This window comes from Zeus faber (assembly GCF_960531495.2).
Source record: "Zeus faber genome assembly, chromosome: 8".
Taxonomy (NCBI): domain Eukaryota; kingdom Metazoa; phylum Chordata; class Actinopteri; order Zeiformes; family Zeidae; genus Zeus; species Zeus faber.
Window position 1 is genome coordinate 14700818 of NC_137195.1, and position 20310 is coordinate 14721127.

Below are 20310 nucleotides of genomic sequence, written 5' to 3' on the forward strand. Positions count from 1 at the left end.
CGTGCGCAGGTGTCAGAGCCTGAGTGTGCATACTGCATGTAGTATTGCTGGGAAATGGCATCTGACCTAGATTGTGGGTTTTTTTTCCTGTCAGTGGGTGTTTTCACATGATGCTTGTGCAACACGTGAGTTGTTCTTCATGCTGCTGGTGTTGTGCAGGATCTGCAGGAGAGTGAAGGCTGTCAGGATGAGCTCGCTGTCAGAGTCCAGCAGCTCAAAGCAGAGCTGGTTCTCTTCAAAGGCCTCATGAGCAACGTGAGTTGATGATGATGATGATGATGATGATAATGATAATAATAGTAAACACCCCAGACTACCAATACCCCCTTCCTAAGAACTCAAAGACACTTTACACAGCAGAAATAATAAGGAACGAAACAAAACTATTCTAATAAAGTGTTGAGTCTGGAGAAGTGAGTTTTGAGGGGCTGTTTTGAAAGTTAGCGGTGGAGGCCTCTCTGAGGCGCTTAAAGAAAAACACGTGCAAGTGGAAACTCCAGGAGTTTCCCGCGCTCCGTTGCATTTTTTTGAACTTTACAAACAGCGTTGAAGATGTGAAAACCCGTGCCGAAATGATGACCACAGACACGTCCCAGCCACATTGACACCTCCGCCGCCTTCCCCACAGAACCTATCCGACCTGGACAGTAAGATCCAGGAGAAAGCCATGAAGGTGGACATGGACATCTGCCGCAGGATCGACATCACCGCTCGCCTCTGCGACGTGGCCCAGCAGAGGAATTGCGAGGACGTCATTCACATGTATCAGGTGCGGGGACCATGAGGAAAGCCTCCAAGCGTCTCTCTGTAGATTTGTCGGGGAGATGTCGGTCCAAGCGAAGGTTTCCGACGTGACTCCGCAGCGGCGTCTTCACATTCTAAACTAACGCTGGAGCATATCCGCGGCTGAATCCTCAGGTTCCAAACACCCAGGCATCCCTCAACTGTCGCCGGAAGCAAACCCCCATGTCTGTCAACGGGAGCGAGGGTGAGGAACCGATGAGCACCTCCGAGAGCGACGGGGGCGGGGCCAAGGAGGAGGAGCGCTGCGGCTCCTCTGCCAATCAGATAAACGAGGAGATGCAGAGGATGCTGAACCATTTGTAAGTGCTCTAACTTAGTTCTGTGTTGTTTCTGAACATGTGTACAGGTGTGTCGACAATATATTTACTGTGTGTGTGTGTGTGTGTGTGTGTTTGCGCGTGTATGTGTGTGTGAATGTGTGTTTTTGTTTCATCCCAGGAGAGAGTGTGAGTTTGAGGATGACTGTGACAGCCTCGCCTGGGAGGAGACTGAAGAGACTCTGCTCCTCTGGGAGGATTTCCCAGGATGCACTCTGCCTCCTGACCCCACCCACCCGCCAGGAGAGGTAATGTAGGACTGCACTAGGGTTGCCGCGGTTATCGGTGGTACTGGTACATTACATGCCCCCCACCGTGTTTTTTTTTGTATAGAAATAAAACCCATTTTGTTTATTTCCGCGTCTCAGCGCCAATGTTAATGTCGGGTTGTCATGAACTTATTAAGCGGTGGGAAAAATTCCTCACCGTGGCGTCCCTAAACTGCATGCGTCTTTACAAAGCTCAGACTGGTCTGAAACGGACTTTATTTGAATTATATGGGTTGTATCTGTCTGTGGCTTCTTTGGCTGTACATTTAGGCTGCAATCCCTCGTTATTGTCCCTTTATTGTTTGCATTGTTTATACAATATACTATGTATTGCGCCATGATTGCACCAAAACTAGAAAGAATATTTTATATTTGTGACCAGAATTTCTGTTTTATCATTGTGTGATTCCGTTATATGAACTTTACTAGGAAAACGGACCACTAATATTTACTGTTATTGGTATTTATCCTGAAGCTTTGACTGAGATGTCCTGTCACCTCTTATTCAGACAGTTTATCAGCATTATACAATATCTTCATAAGGCACATTCTGTGTTGGTCTGCTCTGTCATCAGTATATTTTTGATCATTTCTGATGATTGCGTGAGGCACATATCATTTGTGTGTGTACAGCTCAGCTGCTGAGCATTTCAAGCCATGATGTCATGATGCAGGGAGTGTTGTGCTAATGGTGTTTTTAGGGCTCTGACCTCAGGCCGAGACTGTCTGGCTCTGCATTATCGCTCACTCATATGGAGCCATTGACCTTCGCTGGTCCACTTTGTCCAGAGCATGACAGTCGAAATGCACTAACCCAATGCCGCCGGCATTCTCTCTCTCTTGCTCTCTCGTGCTCTCTCGTGCTCTCTCTCGCTCTCTCTCTCTCTCTCTCTCTCTCTCTCTCTCTCTCCCAAACACACCAACTCTCCCACACACACCGACACTCACATAGTCTAAATTGAGAAAGTGTGTGTCTGTGTTTCCAAAAGAACAAAATGCTTGTCGGTATTGCATTCATCGATCACGTGACATTTGAACCGTCTGCCGTCGGCTTCAGAGATAGATATGAGATGAGTCAGTGTAATCTGATTATATAACAACAAATCCAGCCTTGTTCAAACATCGCTGATGTTGTACTGACTCGGTTTCTCATTAGGTGTTTTCCACGCAGCCACATTGTTTACCGCGTTGCATTTACTGTCTTGTTGTTGTCTCGAGGGAAGGACCGAGAAAGCAAATATATTTTTACCCGGTTGGGGGCTTACAATGGTGAAACGTTCACTGTCCTTCTTTTTTTTTTTTTTTTTTTTTTTTTTTTTTTGTTGTTCAACAGGACGAGAGTTTGGAGAAAGTCATTAACGACACAGAGTGTCTGTTCAAATCCAGAGAGAAGGAATACCAGGAGACCATCGACCAGATCGAGGTGTGTGTGTGTGTCTGTCTGTGTCTGTGTCTATCTGTGTCTGTCTGTGTGTGTGTCTGTGTGTGTGTGTGGCTGTTTCTTGGTCATGTGCGATTTTCTTGGGTATAATTCACCTTTACGTTTCTGACCCCAGCTGGAGTTGGCCACGGCGAAGAGCGACATGAACCGACACCTGCACGAGTACATGGAGATGTGCTCCATGAAGAGAGGGCTGGACGTGCAGATGGAGACCTGCCGGAGGCTCATCACGCAGAGTGGAGACAGGTGCATACACACACTGACACACACACACAAAACACGCACACAGGCGCTTACATACCTCATAAGCCATTTTTCCATTGAACAGGAACCTTCAAAAACGAATGGGAGCTAGCAAGAGTAGTTTAGAGTAAATAAAATTCCAATATTATGATATTGGCATATACACCGCGTTCCAAATTATTATGCATATTGGATTTAAGTGTCCTAAACATAAAATTTTTTGCAGCTGCTAAAATGCCATTACAAAGCAGCAAACAGGTATTTGAAGCTGCTGGTGCCTCTGGAGTCCCGCGAACCTCAAGGTGTAGGATCCTCCAGAGGCTTGCAGTTGTGCATAGTGAAAAGGACCTCGGCAAAGTATATAGAGTTTCTGACTGACCACTTTCTTCCGTGGTACAAAAAGAAGAACCGTGCCTTCAATCATCATTGGCTGCTATGGGTATAAAAGGAGAGAAACTCATGGTGTGGCCCCCATCCTCCCCTGACCTCAACCCTATTGAGAACCTTTGGAGCATCCTCAAGCAAAAGATCTATGAGGGTGGGAGGCAGTTTGCATCAAAAGAGCAGCTCTGGGAGGCTGTTCTGACATCCTGCAAAGATTCAAGCAGAAACTCTCCAAAAACTCACAAGTTCAATGGATGCAAGATTTGTGAAGGTGATAACAAAGAAGGGTCCTATGTTAACATGTAACTTGCTTTTGATTGAAATAGCTTCATTGGGAGGTTTGTTCAATAACATTCAAATGATACCCTAATGGTTGATGACTTGAAAATTATACTGACTGTCATTTTTATCGACTATTTAGGAAAATCAGAGAAAAATATAATTTGCATAATAATTTGGAACGCGGTGTAGATATGTCAATATCACGAATAGTCAAATTATGGTAATCCAGATTTACGGTTAACATGTTGACAGTCGAAAAAAAGAGTAGTATAGGCAGTAAAGGCTAATATAAAAAATATTCACACAATGTGGACAAAGAATTCTTTCCAGCCACAAGTTTTAATAAATATTTCCAGATATTATTGTTGAGTTGTTGTTGTTTTTTTTGTGTTTTCTGTGTTGCTCAGTAACCCTCCGGTGCCCGGGTCGGGTGAGGAGGGGGATCAGAGAGAGCGGGAGAAGACATCGGCCTCTCCTCCTTCTCCACCTCCTCCTCCTCCGTCCTCCAGTTCGGCCCAATCCTGACTCCACCTTCATCCAGCAGGAAAACCCACAGTACCACACCATGCAATACCCTACAGCAACACTGTGTTTCCATACTTCTGGATATCTTTTTCATTTGTTCTTCCTTCTGCTCGGATCAGCTTTGGTCTACGGAGGTTAATTATTATTAGTGTTGTTGTTGTTATTATAATTATTATTATTAGGCAGTGTCACTGGCCTGATTTGGGGAATGTTACTTGTTTGAGTTGCAGCCTGTCTTTTGGTGTAAATCTTTAGTATTTAAGAAAGATTATGTTGATATCAAGAACTATGGAGGCACTGTATCTCCAGGCGGCGTCTTGTGCTGTATTGGAAAACATTGTAAAACAAATCCACAGTGATGTGTAGTTTGCTCTCATAGTCTCACAACGAAACCTCCAGCCACTCTGAGCAGCTCACCGCACCATGTAACTGCAGCGTGTCGTGTTATTCTCTGTGCCAGCAGGTCCACAGTGCACCGGATCAGTCAGATCCTTTCACCGGTCACACAAGTCCCAGAACTTCACCGAAACTCCGAACGAAACCGAAAAAGCGACTGCCACACGGTGGAACGAGTGAGAGTGAGGCGTCATTCATTTGCAATCGAGTAGGGTTACATTCATAGTAACGGCTGTTCCTTCGGATATTTGGTGGCAGACCATTAGGCATAATCACACCCAAACATCTGTTGTTCATTCAAACAAAACAGGAAAATGTAGCCGACGCAGAATACAAAAAAAAATAACAAAAAAACGAAATCACAGAAAAAGCTCAGCCCCTCAAAAAAAAAAGGCTGTGTGTTACTCTAACTACGGCCGTCCTATTTTAGGGCATAGTTTAGCTGGAGAGCTGCCCGGTACACGGATAAAGTGGAAGATGCTTGTTAGAAACTCAAAATACCAGTTAAATATGAGGTGAATGTATAAAACAGTTCTGGAGAAGGTTGGAGTGAGCATGTTTCTTTCCTTTGGAATACGACCATCGATAGATGGTCTACACGTAATATGATGGCTGTGTCTCAAAACCCTGAGTTGTTGTTACAGTACTGTTTCCACTACTACTACTACTACTACTACTACTACTACTACTACTACGACTACGTTTGATCGCTGCTCTTGGGTGGCGTGGAATTGAAACACCTGAGCTGTTTTGGTGATGAAATCACCTCTTCCCCACTTCCCTTTGTCAGTGGGTAACTCAAATGTCTTCAAAACACTTCCAGACAGGTGTGTCCTACATCACACGTTAAGCCACTTTTCTGTTGCTGCCGGGACAGCGTATACAGCGGTACCCGTAGCATTAACTTTTCGGATCTTTGGGATGCAGCCCAGGTGAGTTTTCTCTCTCTTTCTCTTTCTCTCTCTCTCTCGCTCTCTGTGGAAGGGAGGCGGTTCAGCGTCAGGGTCTCCATGTCACCGACGCGCGGACGGAGATTAAAGGGCGTTGACACCCCAGTGTCATACTCTGTAGTGCTGCAGTATGGATAAATACTAATGTCGTGTACAGTGAAGGCACCGAGCACTTTGATTTAAGCAGGGGCTGAATGGATTTAGAAGCGGATTGACTGACTTACTGCGAGAGAAAGAGGACTGAAATAATACATTTTAGTGCCAAACTAAGTAAACGGAAGCCATTTGATTAAACTGAGAATTGCAGGGAAAAACAAACAATAGAAAAAGAAAATAAAAAAAAATATATATACGATTACAATCAGAAGTGCTGCCTAAAGCTATTTCACCAATGGTGCTTACTGTATATAACTAAACATATTTTTGAGGTTGTGAGCTATTGCACTTAGCAAGCAAAAATGTATATTAATCAGTCAGCACTAATACTTGTATAAATGTTACAGAGATTCAGATATCAGAAATGAAAAACATGTTGAACTATATATTTCCTCATTTGATTCTTCTTTACTTAGCGCTTGGGAGATTGGAAATGAATTAACTTGGGCCTGTCGTGGACACCATAAGGTTCATCGTTCATCAACCATAAGGTTCCGCACAAACCGTCGTGAGCACTCGTATTGGAATGCCGCTGCAAAAAGACACCCGGGGATATTGATTTGGACATTTCCAGAAGTACCCTGATCTATCTTACCGTTTCCCCTCACTTTCCGAAAGTCATGTTTTTCTCCACTGCAATAATATCATCTAAGTGTCGCCAGGTCCTTCTGTTCCACCGCACGTGGCTGAGTCAGGTCAACCGTGATAATTCTGCTTCTACTACTCACACTTAAAATACTCTCGTCTCAATAATGAAGAAACAAACAAAAAAAAAAGCTTCCATAAGATGATGAGGAGGAGGAGGATGATGATGATTATGGTGATGGTGATGATGATGGTTCTGGAAGTTGCTGAACGCCGATCCCGCTCTCTCGGGCGGGATTTCACAGGAGGAGGACGCCGGACAACAAAAACCCATTGCATCGTTTGTCTCGCTTTGTTTTGTCCCGGGTAGAAGAGAGTCTCTATGTATGCATGTGCCAGTTTGAATGTATCTGGGTGTTCCGCGTAGTGAGAGCTTTTTTTAAAGAAGACTTTGCTGCTGCACACACAGTTTATGTCGAGAACAAAAACAAGTTTGAACTATTATTCAATGATTGCCTTCCCTTTATTGTATTTATTGTATGGGAGAATTTGAGTGAACAGCGTATTGGGATATATTTGACCGAAGTCACTTTAAAAACTGTTAATATGAAAGACACTTACTTTTTTTTTTGAGGAAGTCACTGTCTTTCGCTCGGTGAGCTCCTTTTAAAACTGCTCTCAAGTGCGGGAAAAACTAAAAACGCAAATGCTTAAGCAAAATGACTGTACGCTGGCTATGGTATATGTGTAGAGGAAATGCTTTGGATATACAGTATGTATGTTTAAAGAATACAATCACAAATAGGCCTTCTGTAACAAACTTAAATGCCCTGTTCCTAATTCCAATTGTAATTATAAGAGCTGTAAGGGAATACAAGATCATTCTATTGGGTCCTTTTAATGTTCAAATGCATTTTTTTTTTTTTTTTTTTTTTTTTTAGGGGAATGTTTTTTCCACAAACCATTGGATCTTATGAAAATAAAAGATGAAGTCTTCTTGCAAAAATAAAAATGCTTCAAAATGATTTCTTGCTTTGGAATCGAGGTAAAAGCTCTTCTCTAATTGCCTCAACAGTGGTTTAAGTGTGTGACTAGATGGTGGCTCTAAAAGTGTAGCTACAAAGCAGATTTGGCTGAAGCTTCGCCACAGAACTCTGTAACGTGTGCCGGAATTTGTCAAGGAAAACGGAGCGAATAAAAGATGAAGCTGAGGAATAAACCATATTTGGCTTGGAGTCTTTTTTTTTTTGTGCACAAGCGAGATAAACAAGACAAGAACACAGCCCAAGGTAAAACGTAGCTGTCACTTCGTCTTCCCCATCTGTAGTTTCATTGGTTGGAAACAAGCTTGGCTGTTTTTTTTTTTTGTTTTTTTTTGTCTTTTTTGGTCCTGACTACGCGTGGAAAGCTTTGCGGCAGAAACGCTCGTCACAGCACCGAGAAACAGTCCGGCGGATGAGCCTGTTGCCAGGACATCATCGGGTGGTGGGCGGCGGAGACAGGAAGACATTAATCTGCTGCAGGTAAAGGGAAAAAGTGAGACAGAAGGTCTTCAGATGACGCCAGTGATGCCGGGCGCCCTGAAGGAGGTCCGGAGTCGACGGAGAGCGACTGTGGACCAATCGTAGCCGCATGTGTTCAGCAGGTAAGTCTGCCAAATAGGCCAGAGCAAACGAATGAACTGACGATTCTAATTATTAACAGCAGCATTTTTCGTGGACATTTATTCATAGAATGGACGTGGCGCAGTTCATTGTGGCGGCGTTGATGATGTTCGCACAGCAGGTCCTCACCTCTCCTGGGGTAACTATTATAAACCTTTACAAGTTCTCTACAAACCGTTTTATTGGGGGGAGAGTGTTTCTCGAAATGTGTCCCACAAGAAAGACGTAAAGACGTACATTTTTGTGTCTCACACAAAAATTATGTTGAATTATTTGTACGATAAAACGTCTTAAGATGTACGTCATAAAATGCATATTTATCATAGAGCTAAGCATATCTCTGTGACGCCGGCCTGCGGAGGGCTCTCCCCAAGGAAACGTACGCGAATCTGATTATTACTCTATTAATGTTGCGACAGGCGAGGAGTCAGAAGAGGAGCTGCACAATGTGTCCTCCAGGTGAGAGAAACACCGACATTATCCCCAAAATGACCCTCCTCCCGTCGCCCTCCACGCCGATATGTATTCGCGCCTTTGTGTTCGTCTTCTGAATTCGACGATGTTAAGTCAAGGAGAGTGACTTCCATCCGCGCTTTCCAGCGACGGCGTGTGCACGGAGCTCCACATGACCACATCCTTTACCAGAATCCAACCAGTCGTTCTGCTCTCTCTCTCTCTCTCTCTCTCTCTCTCTCTCTCTCTCCCTCTCCCTCTCTCTCTCTCTCTCTCTCTCTCCTACACTTGTTGTGGTTTCTCTGCACACTGTTCCACTCAGAGATTCCACCATTAACGGGTGCTATTGTTATGACCGTATGCATGACTGCATGCAAGGAACGCACAGTATGTACAAATGCATCCATGCACGCTATTACTAGTCCAAAATTCATTGATCGAGATCGGTGTCTTTTATTCAGCAAGCACAGCATGCTTTATGATGCCAGGTCTACAGATGTTGTTAAGGTCACAACCTTTGTGTCCTCTGAGTCCCGCACTGGTTTTGTGACGCGCCCGCCTCCTCTGTCTTATCTCTCTTCCACATCAGGTCAGTACCAGAAGTCTTGTACCCAATGTGCCCCCTGTCCCGTCGGCACCTACACATCCGAGTGGAACAAAGAGTCCAGCTGCCATCACTGCTTCACCGACTGTAGAGCGGGTAATTTCATGTCACTAAAAATCCCATTGCCCGAGCAACTTACTGTGTTCAAATTGTGTCAAAAAAGGATTTCCAATAGGGTTTAGTTCCTGTATATGCACTCGTGACAGCGTTTGTTACGAATACTTGCGGCTACGGTTGACGTACAACTGCGTTGGCATCTGTCTATCTCAGATTTTCATCTGACGGTGGTGAAGAACTGCACTCGCAAATCCAACCTCAAGTGTCAGTGTGACAGCGGCTTCCACTGCACCGATATGGACATGAACAAAGAAAACTGCTTGGACTGCGAGAAGATCCGCCAGATACCCGCGACCTTTACGACTGGTGATGACATACTATTCTCATGTAGTAAACCACCTCATAACGGCCACATTTCCGTTGTTCACTGTGCTGACCGGTCTGCAGGTTTTAATAAACGGCTCAAGAATACACAATGTAGTTCATTTCAATGAAGAGCAAAATGGAATAATATATAAAATATCGGATGAGCATTGCAGCGTGTGGTCATGTATAATGTGTACATACTGTGGGGAAGGGAAGGAGAAAAGCCCTTGTGAGAGAGTTGCCCCTCCTTCTACATCAGATACCTCGGTTTTTGTTTGTTCAGACCACAGCACAGAAGTGGGGGTTTTCTTTGTGTTTTACATTACATTACATTACATTACATTTAGCAGATGCTTTTCTTTCTTTCAAGACTCTCCTGGTGACAGTTTGTGTTTTGGCTTCCAGGAGGACCGGATGTTACCCACGGCCCGGTGAATCAGACTCTTCCTTCCTCGAGACACAAGAGCACTTCCTCCATCCCCTGTCAGCATCCCCGGTGAGTCTCACGCTTTCCCACTTGAACAATGTGGGCCGGAAAAAAACAGCAATCCACTTTCGTGACTCACCGATTAAATATGTTGGTTATTTAAACATGCCCTTCTTTCAAAGAATGATATTGTGATTTTTCTTTTCCGTCATCCAGTTGACTATTCTCCTTAACTAGCCACACGGCCACATACTGTATTTAAAATGTATTATACGCAATAGCTAATCCTAATATTCCCCAGCTGTGGCCCTCAAAGAACCATTCCAACCGATAAGCCCGTGGATTTCAGCAAAGGTGAGTGTGTATGAGATGGTGGGTGGGTGCACATGGAGCCACGTCTGCATCTCTACGCGCAAGTCTACGTGCGTTTCATTCTCCGTGTATATGCTCTCTCTTCCCAGTCTGGTCCGAAAGGGAACTGGCGGCCGTCTTGTGTCCGGTGGCTGTTGGAGTCGTGGCCCTTCTTGTTCTCGCCTGTGTTTATTGTCTCAGAGATGAAGATTGTTCTAAGCAGGGTAAGGACATTTCCAAACCTGGTGTCTCAAGGGTTTAAGGATATCTGACGGATTTTTCCAAACCCTCAGTCCTTATTAAGGGCCTGGCTCTTCAGCAGGACGGGGGAGGGGGTTACGGTCCATAATGAACAAAATTGACAGTTTTTACCTCTTTCGCTTTGAACACCTATTGTACAACCTCTACAATCTTTTTCAGTGTGCAAGGGTTTTGACAATAATCACAAAGAAATCTGTTAAAAAAAAAAAAAAAAAAAAGGTTCAAAGATTTTTCTCTTTCTCTTCAATTTCCGAGGTTCAACAACGCTCAGACAAGGTGATAATACCATGACATAAAATACTGTACATGTCACGCAGCCTTTTGATTTCAAAATAAAAGTTCAAAGACCTTTATTTTGAAATCAAAAGGCCAAATACCAGGTCCTATCATTATTTAGACCTCGTTTTAGTGCTCCCGTGACAAAAAAAAAAGCTATAAAATATTGTGAATATAAATGAAAAAACAGCTTTTATTTAGAAATGAAAATGCTCTGCAACATGTAGATTAGATCTCAGAAAAGAATAGAGAAAAAAAACAAAACAGAAACGGAACCTGCAGTATCTCAGCGGTGGAAAAAGTACTCGAAAGCTGCACTTGAGTAGATATAGAGATAGAGATATCTTACAAAAAAAACGGCTGGTAAACGTGAAAGTTACTCATTGGAAAACTACTTTTAAAGTAGCTGATATTAAAGGTACTTAACACTCCTGTTATGTTTGGAGTCAATTTGACCCCATTTAATGTTAAGCAGCTCCAAAAACATGATGAACATATTTTTTCAGCTTGAAACTTCATGACTTTTCCTAATTTTAGGAAGGGAAACTCGGAAACCGGAAACCTTTACCCCTTCTTTACAACCCAGGCCCCCATGTGACTGTGGATGAATGCCTAGTTGCATTTCGTGTGTGGTGTCCATTCAAACAACACATACCAAGCACACCGGAAAACTACTAAATTTGAACATAACAGGAGGGTTAAGTATCAAAAGTTATTATATGGTATTTAATGTACTTAAGTATCCAAAGTAATAGCTGTGGAGAGAAAAAAAAAACACATTTTTTTTTACTATGAGCTTTTTCTTTTTTTTTGCTCTGATTTTATTCTGGTTGCCAATATTTCCGTATTTTTCGGTAAACATGAGAGATGCATCTTTCACTTTAATATATTTGTTGTCAACATGGCCATGGGTGTTGGTCACCATCAGACGTATGAGGTGCAGGAGGAGGCTGTCGCTGTGGGCGTGGCTCTCGGACACGCTGCTCTAGCCTTCTCTCTCTCTCTGAGACACGCCTCGCAGCAAAAACTAAACTGAACACAGACGGGTTTGCCAGGTCTTCACGACAAACGCTGCCATCCCTCAAACCCCTGGACAGAAAAAACAATCTGCTTTAACACTTACAAAGGAGCACATCTCCGCTGGAAAACTGCAGAACTGGCAACTCTGAGCAGGGGCTGGAGCGTGTTTGTTGACACTCAGCTCGCTGCTGATATGACCCTTGATTCATCCACATGAACCTGGTGATAACAGGCTTCACTAACATCATTGGCTCCCAGTTCTCCTCCCATTTGATTTTGTAGTGAGTAACGGAGGTGTTCAGGGGAAATGTATCGGAGTAAAAGTAAAAATCGACAGAAATATAATAACTCAAGTAAGGTACAGATACTGCCAAAAAATACTTAAGTACAGTAAAAAAGTATTTTTACTTTGTTACTTTATATCACTGCAATATTGTCACATGTATTTTGATGTTTTTTATGTTTCTCATGTCCGTAATTTCACATTTTATTGAAAACCAATTTTCCACTTGTCAGTACATCCAAAGCAATTGTACAGCCTTTACACAAAAATGAAGCGGCACAACTTCCTGTTTCTAGTCTTACAAGCTGTTTTATGGAAGTGCAAAAGAATCAATAAACCCCTGAAAAACCTTGATAAAATGCACGGTTTACAGGCGTTTTCTTTCCGGTATATTATGAGCAATAATGCAAGTATCCAGTTTTCTAAAAAAATATATCTTTTTTATTATATTATTTTAATGTCTCACCTTCTCAGGTCCAGTCCACATCCACAACGCAGGGACAGTCATCTTCAGCTTGCTCAGTCATTTTACTGGACAGGTTGACCAGACGAGAGAGGAGGAAGACGAGGACGACGAGAGATACTGCCCCGTCTTCCATCCCGTGTCCTCCCCATCCATCCTGCTTTCGCAGGAGGAGGAGTGTGATGAGAGGGAAGACTTTTTCTTTCCTTCCCAGGAGCGAGGGAAGGACTGCCACATGTCCAAGGAGGAGGCACTATGATGTGTGACGTCCCAGAGTCGCAGGATGGAGGAGGACTTGTGTAAAAAATGATCTCCCCGTGGACTCTGGCGTCCGGGGGCCTGTCTCTCCAACACATCCTCCATTGTAGACAGCCAAAGAAATGAAGAAATTTATGGGCTGTATTTTCACCTCGCCATGGAGAGACCACAGCACAGTGTACATCACAGTCAGGCTACTAGACAAAGGACAAATTATACTTGTAATTATATGTTTATGATTTTATTCTTTATTTTTTTTCTTTACTCTTCAATGAGCTCTTCAACTCATTTAATTTTGTGAATACAATGTTGATTTCTTACACGGCCGTTAGCCTGACAGTCCAAAAAAAATTGGAGAATAAAAAAATATATAATAAAATTAAAAATGAAATGAAATTTTTTTTTTATACCTAAATTAGGATGTGCTGCGTCAGACTTTGTACAAAGGACACAAAAAAAAAAATTTGAAACATTTTCACGAACCCCTCTTTGAGAATCACTGATCTAAAGAATGACATAATTCTGTACCATAGTACATACAGCCCTACAGCAATACACAACTTTCCTCTCTTATCTCTCACTCTTATCTCTCTTTGTAAACCCTCACAAAAACCCTAAAATCAGAGACTGTGTCCTGTTTCACACCATGTCCTTTGATGATAAGTTCTCCCTGGGAAAAGTCGTGAAACATTTGAAATGTTCACGCACTTCAGAAGGACGGAGTAAACGGTCATTTCAACCGTACGCACTTTCCTTTAAGACACAGTCACACATTCCAACATTTCCATTCATTGCCAGCCTCCATGCAGGTTAGGGAAACTCGTCCATCAGTCCGAGCTCTTTTGCCAAATATGACGTGGTGTTCGTGAATCCCAAACTTTGGGAAACCTGGACGGGCAGCGCTTCTTTTTCTTCTTCCGGACCTTTAGTTTGTGGCGTTGTCTTTGGGTTGGGTAAGAAACCTGATGGACCAGGCGGGAGAGGAGGAACATCTTTGATGAGCGGGTAACATCAGGAATGGAAAAAAAACCGTATAAAGGCAAGTGCAAAGTGTACAATTCTTACCAATCGGATATTGTTATGTTGCACTGACCTTCTCTTGGTCTGGTCCAAGAACTGAGTTTTGCGTTGAGGAGCCGTAGTATCAGAAATATAAGCAGCAGCAGTAGTAGCAGCCCCACACCCAGCAGGCCACTAATCACCACCAGCCACTTATTTTCTTCTATAAAAACACAAAAACACGTTTAGGGGGCTTTCTGTGCGGAGTCTGCATGTTCTCCCCCTGCTCACATGGCGTTTCCTCCTAGTAATATCAGTAAGGACCCCCACCGAAAAACATGCTGAACATTTCCGTCTGACCAGCGACGGACATTTTAAATCAGTCCCCAGGCGCGTCGCTGTATGCTCCCCCCCTGCTCCTGGCTGCCCCCCCGGAGGGAGGACAAGCCGGAACGGGTCAAAAGCAGAGAATTCACTGTGTGTTGGTCACCATGAGTGCACCTGTTGTGGTGTGTGTGTGACAAATAAAGATTCTTCTTCTTCTAGTGTAAGCTCTTACCTGTGTTGTTTTCACCGGCTGCTCCAGGTTTTTCGGTCACGTGGCACAGGGAGAGAGCCAATAAATGTGTTAGTTCTCTATTTAATACGGAGATGGAATTCAAGGGAAGCACACGGGATGGGTAAACATAGAATGCCGAAAAATTGTATAAATCTGTATCTCCTAATTTTTTAAATGTACAAAGGACTCGCAACACCGCATTTTGACCAGCGTGATGCTGGCACAGTGGAAGGTGAGAGTGGTTTTGGGAACCTACCGGAGGGGACGGTGGCGGTGGCGGTGGTCATTGGGGGACTTGGTATCTGCTTGCATTCCAGACAGGCCTTTGCTGTGCAGAGGTAACCAGGCTGACAGTCGCACACGGTGTTGCGGTGCGTCTCACACTGCGACAGCTGCCCTGCGAGGGATAGAAGGACACACGCAACATGCTCGGAGAGCTAATGATGTGCTGTATGTATGGTGAATTTTTGAAGGGTTTTCCTTTTCGCTGCCTTGCTCAACAGGAGGAGGTTGCACCAGTCGCCACTGTCACCTTGCTTCAGCTACCTACTTAAATGATCGCTGCATTCTTTACAATTTATTTTTTTGCGATATTACAATTTTTCTTCTGTTTCTTGCATTGCTGGGATTGACCCATAGATGAAGCATTTCATTGCTAGCCTGACACAGGCTGTACTGTGAAGCATTTCACAAATAAAACTTTGAACTTTGATGGAAAATTCAAGTATCCATGGGGTCAGTGTAAGATTCATTTTAAACATTTTTTTTTTTTAAATCTTATCTGAACTTTTAAACGTCTTAGCTCAAAATTAGTCTGTTCTCAACCTTACGGGAGGCGAAGAGGGTTTCATGACGCATGTTTTTTCAAACGTGTTTGAGAAACGTGTTCACCCCAATGTTTCCGCCGTGGTATTTAAAAGCAAGAAAACAGCTTCTATTTTTACCTGAAGCGGAGCAGGCTCAGACAGCATTAAGTAGGATTTTTTTATTTTTTTTAATTTTTGCTTCCTGTAACAGTTTCCGATGTTTATGTCTGAAATGTGTGTGTGTGTGTGTGTGTGTTTTTGTGTTCCACTTGTACGGTGCCCCCCCCATAACCCCTCCACGCTCCTCCCAAAGAACCTCAGCACGTTAGGACTGAAACTATGATCGCCCCCCTGCCCCCCAACTGCATAATCTCCACCGCAAAATCCTCTGTGCCATGCTCTCCAGACTTATTTGTGTCAAGGCTCGTTAGACCCCCCGCCCTCCTCCCTCTCTTTCTCTCTGAAACGCAGACCTGGGGAAAGCCCCAACGTTAATACCACGGTCACACTTCTCTGAAATGATGACCTAAGGAGACAATACGGTAATAGCTAAGGGCGTCACATTTTATTTATCTTTGATAATCAAATTGATAACACTGAGGAGTTAAAAAAAAAAAAGGAGGAACAATCTTATTTGGAGGGGAAATTAATGTAAAAAAGACACACACACACACACACACACACACACACACACACACACACACACACACACACACACACACACACACACACACACACACACAGTTATAGTCACTTACGGCTCGTATCACACTTATCGCAAAAGGGGCAGTTGGGCTCCACGTTGTAGCTGTCTGTGTACTGGCCGGTTGGACAGGTGGCGCACTGGGTGTTGCCAGTGGACGTGCAACGTTTCACCAAGTACTGGCCTGAAATAGTGGAATGATACTTTCACGGTAGTTTTCACATAGCACATTTCTATCCAGCCAAGTGAATTCCGACGGGCTATGCATCGCATGTGGAGAGGGGTCACCGTACCTGGTTTACATTTGTCACAGCACTGCCGACTGTTGTCCATCGGCCACGCATATTCTCTCTCTCCCTGGCACTGCAGGGAATGGACAGGAGAGAGGGGGAGGCTGGAGAGGAGAGATATCGTGAAAAAGAACCAGAGCTGTGTCTGAGAGGGAAAGAGGTGCAAGGACAAGAGGGGGAAGTTGGAGGAGAGGAAAGGCGAAACATGAGGGAATAGAGTGTGCGGGAGAGAGATGCAAGGAGGGGAAACCGGTGATTTGGTTACAGTGTGAATCCAACGCGAGGACTTGATGAGGCTCTTATATGATTGAGTAAGTCTCATTGCATCCGTTATTCTCATTAAGACCGAGACCCGGGAATAAATGACATATATAAAATCACGGACAACGCAGCGACGTGTTACAAAATCAATGTTCAGACAAATACAAGTGAGCAAAGATAACAGCAATTGAAACTTTTAAATCATTCTAGGAAACAAGTGATAAGTGGCTAACTTGAAGTTTCTAGTGGCTTCATGGAGGCAGTCTAATAATAATAATAATAATAATAATAATAATAATAATAATAATCAACTCCAGACCGAATCATGCATCGTAGGTTGTTGTTTCCAGTCTTGAAGGAGCTTCATATCATTTTTATACAAGATCTTGGAAAAATACAATAACTTCCACCTGGTTAAAGTAGGGTCAGTGCCAGCTGCTTATAGAGTAGCAAGAAATATTAGTGACAATTTCTCATCCTGTACTGTGTTGATCTTTGAAACACGTCCAGGTGTTTCATACGTCTGAGGTTTCAATAAGCAGCAATACAAAGTGTGTGGTTACTTACCATGGCTCAGTGGAGACGTGAAGAAGACAGCCGTTTGTGGGACCCCTGAGCTTATGAGTGAACTGGGGGATATGAAGTGTGTGTTCCGGTAAATTATTCATTAGATGTCTGACTCAAAAGGAGACCTTTTAACTCTCTTTCTCTCTCTCTCTCTTTCTCTCTCTCTCTCTCTCTCTCTCTCTCTCTCTGTCTGTCTGTCTCTCTCTCTCTCTGTCTGTCGCTGCTGAAGACCCCTACAGTGCAATGTACAACTGTTAAAAACAAAGTCATTCTTGCCCCTCTTTTCTTTTTATTTCTTCCTGTTGCTTTCGCTCATCTTCACATGAAAGCAAAAACACTCATCTTTTGGTTGCGAAAGGTCTCAACGCTGAGGGTTCAGTGTCTCTCGGTTTAAATTGACTCACTGTAAAGCTGTGTTACAGCTTCTGGCGAAACGAGTCAAATATGAAATCGGCCTCATTGCCCTGCAACCCATTGTTCATTTGATTGTTTTAACAAATGTCTGCCTGAGTTATGCTCTCAGTCCTCAATTGTAACAATCCTGCAACTCCATCCATCAAATGCAGCACCAATAACCACTCGTGATTTTTGAAAGGTTCTTCTTGCATTTCCTTTTTGACTTGACAGTACATGCGCTGCATCACGTTAAGAGCGGCTGCCACATTTCCCGCCGATGTGCTATCCGGCAACACCCTGAGACACAGTGTGATCTGGTGCCATGTCATGTCACAGGTTCCATTTGAGCTTTTAACTAAAATGTTCTATTCTGCTACAAAAGGGCATCACATGAATCTAGATTCTAGTAGATATGAATAATTGGTTGTGTGAACAGTTACATTTACATTTACATTTAGACGCTTTTATCCAAAGCGACGTACAAGGGAGAATAACATTCAAGCTACATTGCAACAGAAACATTAGTGTAACAATAAATAAATACTGCTAAGTAGTGATAAGTAATTGTAAGTTAGGAGAGGAGGTGCTGATCTCTGAAGTGCTTCTTAAAGACAGAGAGGGAGGCCCCTGCTCTGGTGGTTTTTGGCTGCTCGTTCCACCAACATGGAACTACAAATGAGAATAGCCTGGATTGCCGTGGTTGTGCAGCTCGCAGAGCCAAGCGACGCTCATTTGCGAACGCAGCATCCGGGGGGTATTATGTGCTCTTACAAGAGCATTTAAGTAATTGGGAGCATTCCCAACAATCACTCTGTAGGCAAGCATCAGCGACTTGAACTTGATGCGAGCGGCTACAGGTAACCAGTGGAGCTCGATAAGCAGCGGAGTAACGTGTGGCCTCTTTGGCTGGTTGAGCACCAGTCCTACCGCCTCATTCTGTATCATCTGCAGTGGCTTCACCGCACAAGCCGGCAAGCCTGTTAAGAGAGCGTTGCAGTAGTCGAGGCGGGAAATCACCAAGGTTTGTACCAGCAGTTGAGTGGCATATTGGGTCAGGTACGGCCTGACTTTTCGGATGTTGAATAGTTTGAAGCAGCCCGACCGAGAGACGGCGGCAACATGGTCCGGGAATGTCAGTTGGTCATCATAATGACACCTAGATTCCTTGCAGCCTTGGTAGGAGCAAGAGATAAAGAGTCAATTTTGATATCAATGTTGTAATAAATACCTTGTTTGGCCAGGAAGACCAACAGTTCCGTTTTTGCCAGGTTTAGTTGAAGATGGTAATCCTTCATCCACGTGGATATGTCAGCGAGGCAATCCCAGATCCGCGTCGAGACAGTGGGGTCATCAGGCAGGAAAGACAGAGTTGAGTATCATCCGCATGGCAGTGATATGAAAAACTGGGGGCACCCCTGTGGTGAGGTGGTGGGGCACAGACAACTGGCCTTCCCATGTCACACTGAACGAACGCCCAGTGAGGTAAGATTCAAACCAGGAAAGTGCACTGCCAGAGATGCCCACACTTGAGAGTATGGACAGGAGAATGCTGTGATTGACGGTGTCAAAAGCAACTGATAAGTCTAGCAGAATGAGAACCGAGGATTGGGCAGCAGCTCTAGCAGTTTGTAAGGCCTCCGTCACAGACAACAGGGCTGTTTCAGTGGAGTATCCGCTTTTGAAGCAAGATTGAAGTGGATCAAGAAGGTTGTTTCTTGACAGGAATTCTGTAACCTGTCTAGAGACCGCCCTCTCAATGGTTTTGGAAAGGAATGGGAGGAGTGAGACCGGCCGATAGTTTTCCACTCGAGTGGGATCGAGTGAAGGTTTTTTGAGCAGTGGTGCTACCATAGCCACTTTAAAAGCAGAGGGGAATGTGCTAGAAGTGAGGGAAGAATTAATCAAATGTGTGATTGCCGGGGTGACAGTCGGTGATATGGCTTGAAGGAGGTTAGATGGGATCGGATCTAGCGGACAGGTAGTAGGACGGCTACATGTTAGTAGTTTAGATCCCTCACTCTCAGCGAGAGGTGTAAAACCAGGGAACAATGAGCCTTGAGCCTGAGTAGACAGGTTGTGAGTTAGTTGTTTGGAGAATTGGCTGCTGATAGCTGCCACTTTGTCAGTAAAAAAGGAGGCAAAGCTATCAGCAGTGAGGTTGGTAGCTGTAGGAGGTGGTGGGGGGTAGAGCAGAGACTTAAAGGTGGAGAATAACTTCCGTGTGTCCGTGGCACCATTGATCCTGTCGTTGAAGAAAGCCTTCTTAGAGGCAGTGATGCTGGAAGAGAAGGAGAACAGCAGTGTCTGGTAGCTTGCAAGATCTTCAGTCGCTTCGGATTTGTGCCATTTCCTCTCAGCTGCTCTGAGGTCAGTGCGCGATGTCCAGAGGGTGTCACTCAGCCCCGGGTGCGACTGGGTTGATCGAGCAGGTCTGGTAGTAGATAGTGGACACAGGCTCTCCAGACATGAGCTCAAGGTAGAGCAGAGAGAATCTGTGGCATCATTAACCTGTAGAGAGGAGAAAGTCCCCTTAGGCGGAAGAGAAGAGGAGAGCACAGAGGAGAAGTGGGTGGGAGACAGGTTGCGGAGATTGCGGCGGATGGAAACCATGGGTGGGGAGGTAGAGGGTTGTTCTGGAAGCTGAACATTGAAGCGGATGAAGAAGTGGTCTGAGAGATGGAGAGGGGTGACCATTAGTTTGTCTGTGGTGCAGCTCCGAGCAAGAATGAGATCCAGCTCTTTGCCAGCCTCGTGAGTCGGTTGAGTTGGGACCTGTCATAGGTCGAATGAGCGAACCAAAGACAGGAAGTCAACCGAGCTCGCACTGTCCAAGTGGATGTTCATGTCACCGAGGACGAGCATGGGACACTCATGCTCAGGAATTGATGACAGCA

At 44.3% G+C, this 20310-nt stretch overlaps 1 protein-coding gene and 1 long non-coding RNA gene across 3 annotated transcripts in view; both read left to right on the forward strand.

Annotated features, from left to right (window-relative positions):
• The window catches only part of iffo1b (intermediate filament family orphan 1b), a 10941-nt gene extending 4944 nt beyond the window's left edge, over nt 1-5997 (forward strand). The window contains exons 3-9 of one of the 2 annotated variants that reach the window (XM_080005532.1): nt 160-255; nt 629-769; nt 919-1103; nt 1243-1369; nt 2724-2813; nt 2947-3077; nt 4148-5997. In XM_080005532.1, the coding sequence (XP_079861658.1) occupies nt 160-255; nt 629-769; nt 919-1103; nt 1243-1369; nt 2724-2813; nt 2947-3077; nt 4148-4265 (888 nt within the window). In that variant the 3' untranslated portion in view covers nt 4266-5997. The remainder of the gene's footprint in view (nt 1-159; nt 256-628; nt 770-918; nt 1104-1242; nt 1370-2723; nt 2814-2946; nt 3078-4147) is intronic. The other variant, XM_080005533.1, reaches the window with a different exon arrangement.
• Nucleotides 5998-10163: 4166 nt separating this feature from the next.
• Nucleotides 10164-13153, forward strand: LOC307233837. The gene is made up of 3 exons (XR_013844278.1): nt 10164-10277; nt 10385-10498; nt 12589-13153. It is a non-coding gene; the product is annotated as an uncharacterized lncRNA (long non-coding RNA).
• Nucleotides 13154-20310: the final 7157 nt, after the last annotated feature.